The sequence below is a fragment of the Geospiza fortis genome, unplaced genomic scaffold (genome assembly GCF_000277835.1).
Source record: "Geospiza fortis unplaced genomic scaffold, GeoFor_1.0 scaffold403, whole genome shotgun sequence".
Lineage (NCBI taxonomy): Eukaryota > Metazoa > Chordata > Aves > Passeriformes > Thraupidae > Geospiza > Geospiza fortis.
Window position 1 is genome coordinate 2,872,662 of NW_005054336.1, and position 14,317 is coordinate 2,886,978.

At 37.3% G+C, this 14,317-nt stretch overlaps 1 protein-coding gene across 1 annotated transcript in view; it reads left to right on the forward strand.

Annotated features, from left to right (window-relative positions):
• LOC102044900 (AP2-interacting clathrin-endocytosis protein) overlaps positions 1-10,089 on the forward strand; it is a 36,802-nt gene extending 26,713 nt beyond the window's left edge. The window contains exons 19-20 of the mRNA XM_005422069.3: positions 883-3,210; positions 4,554-10,089. Coding sequence (XP_005422126.2) covers positions 883-3,210; positions 4,554-5,023 — 2,798 coding nt within the window. The 3' untranslated portion in view covers positions 5,024-10,089. The remainder of the gene's footprint in view (positions 1-882; positions 3,211-4,553) is intronic.
• Positions 10,090-14,317: the final 4,228 nt, after the last annotated feature.

The window sequence follows — 14,317 nt, forward strand, 5'->3', positions numbered from 1 at the left end:
CGCTCTTCATTGCCAGTCCGTGTTTTCTTCTGCTTGTTTAATCTGCATTGCAGAGTCTTCCATTTGCTGATCCCCTGCACTTCTGCATTTGGAACCATGACTGAGCTCAACAGAAATTCTGTAGGTTGAGCATCTGTAATAAGCCTCAAAGATCTGGACTGCAGACTGCTTTATGCCTCCCTAATTAGGTGTTTTCCTATCTCCCCCTCTCAGTAGTGCTATTTGTTTGGAGCTGATACTGGCCCCAAACAAATACTCAATTTCAACAGCTACTGATGGCAGGGGCAGGAAATGCCACTGTAGAACACAGAGAGGAAACACTGGTTTAGAAGGATATAAGATGTTAAGGATGGAGCTTCAATATTCAAGTTTTATTATCCTAAATGCATTGTGATATAGAAGACACAGGTTCTGTCAATTTGTGGTCATTAAAGATCTTGCAGTATTTTCTGACTGAGCAGGGACGTTAACTCTGGTATTCTAATCACATTATAACTAATGTAATTATTTTCTGCCTCTGTTCATTTCCTCTACAATATAAATTGAATACAGTACTCATTACTTCCTGTGCTAAGCTGCTGTGTAGTGTTTGTATGCATTATTAGAGAACTGCTGCTTTCTACTCTAGGGATGGCTGCTTCAGTTACAGGCTGCAGTGATTCCTGTATGTATATTCTATGAACTGCTTTAAAGGTGCCAAGATGGTATTTTGGTCTACTATTTGTTATTTCAAATCTTAATTCTTTAACAAGCCTTAAATCCCTTAATTACATTTAAAGTTGAGTAACTTGTTTCTTAACATAAACAAACATTAACATAAAATTGGTGAATATACTGTGACTGGCACATACAACCTTTAAAGTCTTCTTTACTGTTTGTTAGGACCTCAGGGGGAATCACCAAATTCACTGAAATCAGGAATGTCTCCAAAACATAATGAAGAAAAAAATGTGTTACAAAACCTGGTTCAGACAACACTCCCAGAAAAGCATCCTTCAGCTAAGAAGAAGAGTATGAAACAATCACAAACACCTGTAACAAAAGCCACTTCAAAAATAACACCTAAGACTATGGCTCCATCTAAGAATGCTGAGATTACGAATAGTAAAGACCCGAAACAGAAACCAGCTGTATTAAAATCTCAGTCCTCTGCCCAAAAGCACCCAAGGAGTGATTCTCCTGTTGTCCAGAAGAATGTGCACACCTCTGAGCACAGAGGTTCAGGACAGAAACTTGAGAAAAACACGACTGATGCTATGGCAGGTCAGCTTCATGACAATAATGAATGCTGTTCTGCAAATGGATCTTTAAAACCTGCCACAGAAAGTAGCAGTGACAATAAATTGCTGGAGTCCTGTCAATCCAATAAACAAAAATTACCAGATTCTTCTGAAACTGTGCAATACAAAATACAATCCGAATCTTCTCCTCAAATTGGAGAAGAAGCCGTTTATAAACGGAATGTTTCAATACAAAATGACATAGAAACTAGACAAATCTGTGGTGATCAGACTGGAATTAGAAAGATTGAAGATCCAGACAAAGATGATAATACAGCTGAATTTCACTGTCATGCACAGTCTTCCAATGATGGATATTCAGACTTTTCCAAGAAAACCAATCAAAAGGCTATTGTTTTAGGAGAACTGGTGAAAGATTCAAAAGCAGTAAAAGTCTGTAATGAACAGAGTGATAAAATAAACTCTGAAACAGGTCGTAACTATGGTGAAAGCGCTTTGTCAAACTTTTCCCAAGTAACCAATAAAGAGGATGAGATATCATCTTCTCAGATCCATGTGGAAGGATTTCTTACAGTTGATGAACTGTGTGATACATCAGCCTTGACTGAATATAAATCAGTTACAGCAGATTTAGACGATGCTTCAGAATGTTCCACTGAACAAATAACAGAAAAGTATTCACCTAATTACACAGAGCTCACAGAGCCTATGGAAATGCCAGAAAACCATGAAAATGCAGAAATTCCCTTTGTGGGCCATTGGAGTACTGGTGCTGTAGATCCAAAAGAGAGCCCTGAATCAGATACTGGCAGTGCAACCACATCCTCTGATGACATAAAACCAAGATCAGAAGATTACGATGCTGGAGGCTCTCAGGACGATGAGGGATCCAATGAAAGAGGGATTTCTAAATGCAGCACTATGTTATGTCATGATTTTCTTGGAAGAAGCAGCAGTGACACAAGTACACCTGAGGAATTAAAAATTTATGATAGCAGCCTAAGAATAGAAGTGAAAATGAAAAAAGAGGGTTCTGATCTCTTTCGTGTTAATTCAACAAGTGATGATGAAATACCAAGAAAAATTTGGTCCCATCAAGAGAATTCCCGGACCACGACTAGAGAAAGCAAAAGTTCTACTTTTGGTAATGCTCAGTTTACTCAGGAAGCAGACCAAGTTTCTTCTTCTGCAGATGAAACAGAAGATGACAGATCTGAAGCAGAGAACGTTGCAGAAAACTTTCCCCCATCAAATGTTCCTACTCAACAGTTCCAAGGAATTGATAATTTAGCTTTTGAGGATGCAACAGAAAATGATACTGCAAGTCAGGAGTTTTCTAAAACTAAAAATTTCAAACGATCTGTTTTACTTTCAGTAGATGAATGTGAAGAATTGGGAGCCGACGATAAAGCGGAAACTCACACTTCACGTCAGCACTCAACAGAGTCTCTTACTCCTTCAGAAGTATTTGACAGTGTTTCTCAAGAGCACCATGGAACTGCATTTTATTCAAGATACTCATTGGAAACTGAAGAGGGATTCCTGGATAGCAAACAGCAAAAGGATAGAGACAATAGATCAGATAAAAGTGGAAGTTCTGTCCTGCATCTTCAGGGTACTGAAATCCCAGGAAAGGAGAATCAAGGTGCTTCAATGACTGAACAAAACTGCTCAGAGAAAGTACATTCAGCAGGTAGTCCACATCCAGGAGAAAACCAGCAAGTAAATATGAAGAATGAGGTGGCTACTGAATTTCACCAGTGCAATAAGTACTTAGACAATGATGCAAAATCTCAAGAAAGACCATGTCATCTGGATCTTCAGCAAAGAGAAACTAATTCTGATGCGCAAAAGGGCAGCTCTGCAAAACCTGTAGAAGCCAGTAAGAATCAGGTGCTGACTCAGGAAAGTCAAGTGAGAGACAGTCAACCAGCAGCTACTGAATGCGATAATACTGATTTACTTCCAGGTAATGTACAGAAATAGAAACATTCAGTCATTCAAAACCAAATTAATAGGGAAAGCTTTGGCAATTTGTCTGGGATTGAATCCTGAACTGAAGTAATTTTGGCTGAAACAGTATTTAAATATTTTTAAGTATTTCACTTGGGTAGAGAATGCTTGTCTGTTTGAAATATCCGTCAATACCCTGCTGTTCAATGAAAAACTTGACTACAAGAAAAGAGATTTCCTGTAATGCTAAAAGAAAGATTGGATGCAGTTGTCTGTACTTCAGTTATTTTTGATCCAATCTAACATTGACAGCATCAGCTTTTGATGGAATCTTAGTATTTGTTTTGTCTGCTTGACAACATATAGTATGTCTGAATGGGATGTGCAATAACTAAAGTAATAACCTTAACTAAAGCGCACTGAACTGTTTACCTGAACAGTTATATGCATTATTGTTGTTATTTATTTATTTATATATTATATACAAATTTGGATCATTCTCCCACTGAATATAACTGAATATTTGCCATATACACCAGTGGGAGTAGGTTTGAACTCTGCTTTAGAGCTTATGAGATATCTAAAATTCTAAATTTTACCAGTAAAAGCTTATTTCCTAAAGAGAGATTATACTTAGAACTCATGCTTATATACAAAAAAAGTTCTAACTTGTTTCATGTAGCTAGATGAATACTTGTCTAGTTTTGTGTTTTGTCTTCTTTATATCAATAATTCAGTCTGTTTATCCCATCAAAAATATACAATAGTGTTGATTACAACTATTGTGTATTCGAGAGTAATGAAACACTGATGATGATCTATGTTCAGCCAGACCACAGAACAAGAAGACATTAAAAGTTGTACTATTTTTTTTAAGTTTGCTTGCCCTTGCCTGCAGCTGCCCTTGCATGTGCAGTGTAGAAATAAGCCTGTGGATAAACAATTTTGGTTTTAATTCTCTTCTAAGCTGACATAGCTTAAGTCACCATTCAGTAATCATTCTCTATTAATTCCCTCTATGCACCTCCTGGTCTAAATTTAATTTATGTAGTAAATGAGAAATTTCATGTGCATTAAGTGTATATTTACATTGTCATTTTCTGTATCAGAAACTTAATTATGGAGGTTATTGTTAATTACCAGTGGTGATTGCTGCTTTAACTTAATTTATAAATCATACTTTGTTTTTATATAGGAAATAAATGCCTCAAATTTTGTCAATTTTGTATAACCCTCCATCCCCCCTTTTTTAACCTGATTGGATTGTTCTTCCTGAATGAATTAAATTTTGCTCTACACAGCCCTGAGGGGAGGATCATCTACAATTTTTACATTGTACAGTATTGTGAATTATTTCAGGAGACATAGATGATTATGACACAATGGCACAAACCTGCATGTATGAACATCGGCCTTCAAAAACCCTTTCTCCAATATATGAGATGGATGTTGGAGAAGCAATTGAGCAGAGGATGGATTCAGAAACAGCAGATCTAGAGATGGATTTTGAAGATCAACAGTTTGCAGAACAGGACTGGACTCTACTCAGGCAATTGCTATCTGAGCAGGACTCACATATAGATTTCAAAAACTCTGTTCCTGAAGACCTTAACTTAGCACAATGTCTTATCAATCAGACACTCTTTCTGGCACGAGATGGTTCCAATCCTCAGGGTACCTCCCAGGTTGACACATTCAGCAGGTGGACTGAGCTCATGTCTCCACTTGACGACTCCTCAGCAAGCATTACAGTGGCAAGCTTTTCATCTGAAGACTGCTCGTCCCCTCAAGGGGAATGGACAATTCTTGAACTGGAAACCCATCATTAAGGTTTCAGCTCTTTGCAACTGAACTCCAACCCATTCCCCAAATCTATTTTTGATGAGTTGTTTCCATACCATAATGAAATACTGCATCAGTCAAGAACGAGCAATTCTTGATATTGAGGCAATCTTTCTGATAAAATGAGGTAAATATGTTAACTTATCATCTAGATTTAATCACAAGTACAATAATTTTTCAAGACTTAAATGTATGTCTTTTCTAAAAATGAACTTGAGCATGTATTTTCTAGAATTGTTAGAAAAACTAGATAACATGAAGGAAAACTCTGGGTTTCTGCCCTCCCTTTTATCTTCTTTTTTGAGATTTTCTGTTCTCATTGACCACCAATTTAAAGATGAATGCACTATAGTAGACCTATTCCTCTCCTTCCCCCCCCCAATATGGTGACTTCATTTTACAACAATAAAGATTCAGAATGGTTGTGTCAAAAGATGATGTGTGCCAACACTGCTTTAAATGACAGAAAAACATACTTATATTCGAAGGAAATGTTTCAATCTGAATCTGCCTTGGACCATGTTAATACGAGCAGCTTGTTTCATCTGTTTCTTCCAGATTTGATTTTTGTATTTTGGTTTGTTTTGTTTAGAAGTTTTCAATAAATTTTTTAAATTGCCTTTTCTTCAAATCTAAGACTTCACAGGGTCTGTGCTGTACAAAGACCACTGTTTCTTTCATGAAAATGCACATATTTAAGTAAATATTTTAAATGGCATAGTGCATGAATTCAAAGGAGTTGGTAGAATGTTGCTCCTGCTCTAAGAAACAGCATGTCTGATGTCTCCAACAGTACATCTGAATCTGAAGTTGTGGTCAGTGTTACATCTGAAGTCTGATGTTAACTAGAATTACCTTCAGGCATTAATTAATTATACTTGCACTTTCTCATGCTGAAGTATAGCAAGATTCTCAAGAATTTGGTTTTGTGTGTTTCCATAGATGCCACATTTTTGGGAGTGGTAATAGGATCTTCGTTATTATCTCTAGCGTAGCTTTTATAAATTGAGACTAAATGTCATCATAACCTTTCTTTTGACTCAGAGTGAAATAGGATATAGAGATCATTTTGCTGCTTTTGGCTCTTTGGATGTGGATAGGACTGATTATTGTCTTTTCTGATTGACAGGGGAGGAAGGAGTGAGAAACTTCTTGTAATTCTTCCCTAGACAGAACTCCTGAAACATACAGGGCTTTTTCCCCTGCAAAGGTTGGAACCCCTTATATCTGCATTATGGAAACAGTAGTGCATGTCTTTCACACAGCTTAAAATCTCAAAAGGAAGTATTCTACCTCCTCTTAGTCATTAACAGAAGTGCCTTCAGGAGTGGGTGCCATACAGGAGTAAAAGGCTAACTAACATTCTATTCTGGTTGAAACTATAGAAGTACACAACTTAAGCTGACTGTAACCACTGATGGCACGGTCAGTTCTGCAAGCTTTTGCACAATTCCAGCAGTGCACCTTAACTTGACAAACTTCATTTCTTTTTGTTCATAGTCAGAAACTCAGTTCTGTGGAAATATGAACTTGCCCTAGTGTATGATTAAAGAAGTTATGACTTTGGATTTGACAGAATAAAGATACTTGAGGCAAAATAATTTATCTAGCAAGGCACTTTGTTGAATTTCTGATACATAAGTAAAAGTAATGTTTTATTCTCAAAATGAATGGAGGAAGAAATTTCTCTTGTTCTTTAATATCAAGGTAAGGGGAAAAAAGGAAAACCTTCCTTTCTCTTTATGTCAGTGGAAGACTCTAAACTCGTGGAAGGAAGATGTTCAGTCTCATCATAAAAATCTTTCATCTGCTCTTTTAACAGCAGGATAAATAGTCTGAGATATTGTAATTCAAAATATTATAAATGTAATACTCTGTATTTAACCCAGTCTTCATATTGAGGGAGTTAGAACCACCTTTAGAAGTGCAAAACATCAAGAAAACCTATTTTTCACCTTCAGCATTTACAAGGTACATCAGTAGGTGATAATCTTTTGGGCAAAACAGAGAACTGTAGTATTGGCCATAGTAAAGGATGAAGCTCAAGAGAAGCTCTTACAGAAGGCCAAGGAATAGTGTTTTTTAATGTCTGTGTAAAGCACTAAAGTAAAAGTTGTCTGTCAAAAAGTTTAATCAGCTTTAAAATCCTGACGTTATTCTGACAGTGGGCATTCTCATGTTAAACAAGATGAAGTGATGGAAAGGAAAAGTGACAGAAAGTGAAAGAAGGGATCCTTTTGTCTATTTTTTGCTTTGCCTATATTTTTAACTTCTTACTGAATTGATAAAGTGACACTGAAAATTGACACAAAAATTCAAGCGTATTGTATGAAATACAATCACATATAGGGTTAATTGTGGTTTTTGTCTTTGCATTTACTTTTTTTATTTGCTAATTTACTTTAAATTAGCTTCTCTCTTCAAGTCCTCAATGCTGTTTTTGCAATTCCTTTACCAGTTTTGCAGCAGCCCGCTGATTAGGATATGGTATTGTTCAGTTGGTACAGAGGCAGCCATAGAATTCAGCTTCCCACAGGCAGATAGTGTCTGTAGGAGTAGCAGGAATAGAAAGTGGTATTGTTTTTAATTCGCCTTACTAGAGCGCCTGTGAGGCTTAATCAGACCAGCATCCCACTGGCTAGACATTGTACAAACAAAGAGCAAAAACAAAGACTGCCCACAGAGTGGTTAGAATCCAAGATAAGACAAAAGACAAAAAAAAATGCACATGAATGGAAAAGTAAAATGAGAGTGTCAATATTTGTCTAGCTGATTAGCAATGGTTTCAGCACATCATCAGTTTAAATAGTCATTTTTTTCTCCTGTATGCATTAGGAGAAGGGGAAACTTTAGGGTGAAACTTGAAGGCTGGATAACGAGGGAGCTGGAAGAATGTATAATCCTGACCAGCTTTATGTGCTGCCTAAACTGTTTGACCCTGACCTCGTTCAAGGGAATGTTCCAGCTTTAAGCCAGGTGTAGGTAGCTATTTGTTTAATAGTATCAGTCACCTGAGTTCTTTGGAGTCCTTCTCAGACCTCCTGGCAATACAGTGATTTTATCACTGTATTTGCCTCTTCTCTAAGAAAGACCTCTAAAGCAAAGACAAGGTAGATAGATACATCTGAGGAAACAGTGAAGGGGTGTCAGTGAGGAATCTAAAAAGATGGCACAGTCATAATACTCCCCTTGCAGTAGTATTTGGAATAAGAGCAGTGAAATTGCTTTGTCAAAGCCTGAGAAGACCAGGCTGCAGTTAACAGGAGCAAGTGACAGCTTACCTGAGATTGTTCTGTGAAGGGACAAAGATGGCTGTATCCTTCAGAGAGTAACCCCACATTCAGTAAACTATCAGTGAAATTTAAAGGCAAAGACTTGGCAATCAGTCTCAGATAATGACCCTGATTTGGCCTACCTTGAATGACACGTTATAAAAGTGAAAAATAAGGAAAGATGTTTTACATGTATGAATGTACTAAGTTTAAAAAAAAAAACCTAGACCTTCAAAAGTGGTATCTGTAGGTATAATTACTTTTTTTTCACTTAGAAAGTTAGAGTCTAATCTGGACTGGAGAAGCAACCCTGCAGGGTTTTTATGTACAGACAATAGCTAAAATTGCATTTGTGGAGTAAGTCACCAACAGACATACTGCAGACAGGAAAGGGAAGGCCAGGCACTTGGAACTGTACAGGAAAGGCAGGAGGGGGAAGTTCTTCCAAATAATCTATTAAAAAAATAAATTAGGGAAGTAAAGGAAATGAAAAGATGGAGGCAGGAGTCCAATGAGGATGAGAGGATTTAAGGAAAACTACACCACTGGCTTCACTGAACATAGCCCACAAGGCAGATGAGTATAAAATGCCAGTTTTGAAGTTGATTAGGAAAGTGTTCCTAGGGGCTATGGTCAAAATGAGAGATTTGCCAACAGAGCCAAAGGTAACAGACAGCAGTTTGGTAGAGCCTGTCAGAACTGCAGGAAGGAAACTGAGCCTAACCACTAAGAGAGAAACGACAGAAAAGCAGACCAGTTAATAATATCTTTTGGTTTGCTTCTTCAATGCATGAGATTATACCATGTTTATGTAGTGTAGCAAAAGAAATGCAGAGGCTGAGACATACAGTGAAGATCAGAAGAGATAAGTAAGCATGAAATGAGATCAGCAGGCAGTCTGGACTGCTACAAGTGATTAGATAAGTGCATAAAAAACCCAGACGACTGCTTTTGTGGTATAGGGGTAATGGAAAGGACACTTCATAAATTCTTAAGTTTTTCCCTTAGAAAAGCTTCATCCAGAATCAAAGAATTACAGAAAAATCATAGCAATACAGGAAAATGTAGGCATGAACTGACCTCTAAAGGTCTGTAGTCCAACCTCCTACTAAAAGCAGGGGTAACTTCAAAGATAGATGGGGGTCTTAGGGCCTCATCAACATCCATAGCATATAAAATGATAATAAAGTCAGCAGGCAGAAACACAATGCTCATGGGAAACAGATATAAACTATTTTCATTATTATAAAACTACTTTGTGTGTCATTGGAAAATATTAATAATTGAGTACAAGAAATATGGCTAGCTTGCAATATTTTTAAGTTCTGGATGATATGTGACTGAACTGTACATGTTTAATAATCTTCTAACATACTTTTTAAGGTTTTTAATTATTTCAATATTGTACTCAATTTTTGAGATGGCAAATTTTATTATTATTTTGGAAGAACTAGGGCTAGAGAACTTCCTATGTTTCTCCCTAAGACTGTCCCTAGGATGTGTTCCCCTAGCATTGTCTATCAGTTTGTTTCAGGGAATATGATTTTTTTAAAAAATCACATGCCTGTTGTAGGTACATACTGTAGGAGACTATTTTATATATATTTCAATATACATTACTGCCATCTGGAAAATAGTAAGTAGCATGCTAATTCTACTTTGCTCCAGAAAACCTAAACCTTTGCATGAAGGAATTAAGAACTGCTCTTATGACGTTCATCTGTTGCTGACAACCAAGATATTCAGGAATTCATTATTTTGCTTTCACTAATGTCAAAAAACCCTCTTGTTGACCTCAGCTGAATGAGGCTCAGGACTTGTCTATAATAATGCATGTACTAGAAATGCTATTTTTCCAATATATATATTTCATAGTTTTCTAGTTTTATTCTACTAATAACATTGTACAATTCTAGGTATGACAAATTACAGCTAGAAAGACTTCAATTTAGGAGTCATAATTGTATGCATTCTGTTAATATTTCATGACTGGGGTGATTTAACATTTTTACATTGATGGATGACATTCTTGCCAGGACTACATAGGAACTGAGGACAAAAGATAAAATGAGAAGTATTGCAGCTTTATTACAACAGATGATTCTCTGGAAATGGGCTTTTAGATCTGAAATCAAATATAATTAGAAGCTTTCATCTCTTGCAGAAAATCCATACTGATTTTCATTTTTCTCTCTTGAGCAAAAGCTATATGCAATTTTTTTTAAAATATGCTTTAATGTTCAACTTTGGAAAAATGACAGCTCAAATGTCTTCTTTAGCTAATTTAAAACTTTGCTTCTTCCCATTGGCAACTACTGTGTGTTTAAAGAAGCTAATCCTGTAACAGAGAAAAGTGATGTATCTAAGAACTGGATATCAGCTGGAGAAAAATACTGGGTTTGGTAATTTTTTTACAAATTTGGTTTTTTATATTTGATAGCTAAAACCAGAAGAAGCTATACAGAGCAGGCATGCACACACTCCTATTTCTTGCATTTGACCTTCCTTTCATACTTCTCTTTGCAATCTGCACTGTGCGCTCCATTAAACCACAGTTCTGCAAACACAGAAGTGAATCCACAGCCACATCTGCAATTTGGCTCTCAGCTTAACATTCTCTTTTCAGAGAGGGTAATGGAGCTGACACTGGGGGCAGGCACTGTGCACACTTGTGTTTTTATACACTACTCAGCTTAATGAGGGTCTAATCCTGATGAACCATCTACTAGATGCAGTTAAAGTATGAAATAATTAATAATGGAATTCCATTAAATTCCATCCCTGTTCTCCTTAAATGATTGCTCAGAAGACTGTCCAGTTAGAGAAATCAAAGTCCTAAGAACCTAACTTTTTGCATTACATGCAACATAAGTTCTTTCTCTATTGCACTGTAAAATACGAATACATGTCTTCAACAACTCAAACCTCAGTATCTGGAGGTGCTGACTGTAACTCAGTAACTAGATACATTTAACAAGGACACTGATAGTCAAAATAGGGTTTGTACCCTATTTTGATTTGATTTTAGAGATCATGACTGTTAACTGGACTAGAGTGTGTATTCTGGTGAACCTGAACAGAGGTTCACATGCACAAATTTGGGACTCAGCCCAATGACCCAGGTAGTCCATCATACTTTGTATTTAGCACTCACACTGACTTAGGTGGGAGCTGAGAGACAGTAGTCACTGCCATTGAGTGCATATCAGATGCACATTTATGAAGATCACATTATTTATGTGTCTAGACAGAGACTAGCTACTGGAGTAAAAATTTTGGCCCATGTACCTTAAATGTATAAAACACTTTTGAGACTGATCTCACCAACTTACTTTAACCTACAGTATCCTCACCTATGCAATCCTTAATGTAGGAATTCTTGCAATTTTCTTACAGTTGTGCTTAATAAAGTAATTTTCATTCTTCCCCTTTTTTTTTAATAACACTTTTTCGAGTGTGGCATGACATCCTGCCAGTAGAGTTGTATCAGTGTGCTTAAGATCAATACAGATAGGACAAACTCTGCGTACATGCCAGAGTCAGTGTAGGTAGTGTAAAAGCTTTTTGTGACTTTCATAAAATGAGGTAATAGCCACAAACAAGAAACACACCTATAAATCAAACTTCCTGCCTATAACAAAACCTCCTCCTGTATCTGTAGAGAAAAAACCCCTTCAATCTCTATTTTCTGGATTATGTAACCAAGATTATAATGTATCTGGATTATCTAGTAACCAAGATTAATCCAATATATGTATAATGGGATGCATATGAAGAAAGGTTTGTGTCACTACCTGTAGTCCATGGCTTTATGGTCCTGGAATATTTTGAGCATTCAGTCCTGTGGAGGGAAGGGAAGGGTGTTAAGCTCTCAAACCAAATGCTCGCATGTTTCCCACCTGCTTGCTTTCCACACCTAGATAACGAGCTGGGGCCTAAGTAATCCTATTTTGAAATTAATTCTTGTCAACATAGTGTTCTGTTTCAAGAATATCTGTATGGTTGCATAGTCCCACAACCCTTCTTCCCCATGCTACATACTAAAGGTTCTTAGTTGATTTCTGTATGACAGAAAATAATAAATCCTATGTGTAAGTTAAATGCTGAGTCACTGTACTTCATTCAACTTGTGGAATGCTGACATGAATTTTTATTTGTGCTCTGTAAATGGCAAAAAAAATTACTTTCTTTTTCCATCTTTAGTGAACCTTCACTCCTTTTTCTCCTTTAAAGAAAAATACTGATTTTTCTTTGACTGTATCATCAGAGAACAGGACAATTGATATGTGCGTGAAGACCAACAATCAGTTTTCATATAAAAATACATAGAGGAAGATACCTATGTAATAGTCCACAAAACCAAACAATGGAGCTGATGTAGAACATAAAGGATATTGGCCAGGAGAACATAGAGAAACACTAATTTGATTATAGATTTTGCCTTGTCATAAATTAGTTATTCATTCAAATGCTTATGCCATTATCTTTATCATAGGGGAGTTCTAATCACAAGATCTTTCTATTCTTGCCTAAGTGGGGTCCTGTACTCTGCTTCCAGGAAATATTTGATATGCTGCCAGACTCAGCCCTGTTCTTTCTCTCTCCCGCAACTTCACCTTTATGTGAAATGTACCATGTAGGTATGTGGGAAAGAAATGCTTCTGAGATTTAAAGCTAAGACTAGCCAAATGTCAGAAATGGTCACAGCAGAGATAACAGGAAAGTAAGTAGGAAAATAACTTCAGCTCATCAGACAGCTTTCCTCAGAAGTCCCTTTTGGGAAAGGAAACTACTGTGGAGAAGAATGCTCTGAAGAACACACAATTCAGAAAAATCTATTTTCTTTGAGTCTGAGCTCTACTTAATTAGTGTTCTGACATTCAGGCTCAAAAAAGAGAAAGCCAAGTCATGAAATACTCAAATGGTCTTGCAGAACAAACTTCTACCAGAATTGTCCCTTGGGCAGAGTCCCAGGGGCTCAGCATGTCCCACTGCACCAGACAAGCATTGGGCCAGGGCAGCCCTCACACAGGAGACAGTGCAGGGTCCAGGGTCCATTCTGCTCAGAACCTTCTGTCTCAGAACAAGCCCTATTTTTATTTCAAAAACCCTTACTGTCAAATGTAAGTGACAAGCAGAAATAGTTTCTGGTATAAATATTTGCCAACTGTAATTAACACACATCATTTACATGCATAAATGTATATAACTGGAGGCAAAATACTGATAGGAAGCATTTTCTGTTAAGATTTGGGTTTTTCTCATTGTCCCACACTTACCCATCATTGTACTTTGATGCTTGTCAAGTGATATTCTGAGTCTGGGGGTGTCCAACCTCATGCACAGTAAGTGGCTATCAGGGAAAAAAGGTACCTACCAGGAGCATAAATCCAGCATTTGTATTTCTTTGTAACTACATTTTAAAAAATACATAAATGAGGTTCGTGTCTTCTATTTTAAAATGCCCTAAAAAGTGATTAAGAAGAAAAAGCTTTTACTAAACTATCTGATTTGTGGTAAAAATAACAGTTTCAGAAGACAGTATGAGAAGCTAGACTCGTGCCTGGCTAAAGAGCAGAGCTGGGTACCAGTGCTTTTAATGGTTCAGCATCCCAGCTCTTCTCAACCATGTAGAAGTGTTATTTCCTCTTACATGATTAAAAAAGAAACTTCAACACATTCAGTATTTGTTTTTCACTGAAAGCGGCGCTGTCTCTTGTAAGAAATTTTGCCTGATTTAACGCAATACAACAGTCTCTTGCTTTTGCATTTTTGTCCTGTGAAACTTCTATGTTTATATAACTTATATAGAAAATAACTTGGCCTGTTCTTACCCACAAACAGCTGCAGAACTGGCTGCCCATTACGAGCATTCCCCCGAGCCGCGGGTTCCGGCGCCGCGGGGCTGCTCCTGAGGGTGAGGCTGAGGCGTGAGGGCTGAGGTGTGAGGTGCGAGGGTGAGGCCTGAGGGCTCCTCCTGCGGCCGGGCCCCGCTCCCTCCCCGCCGCC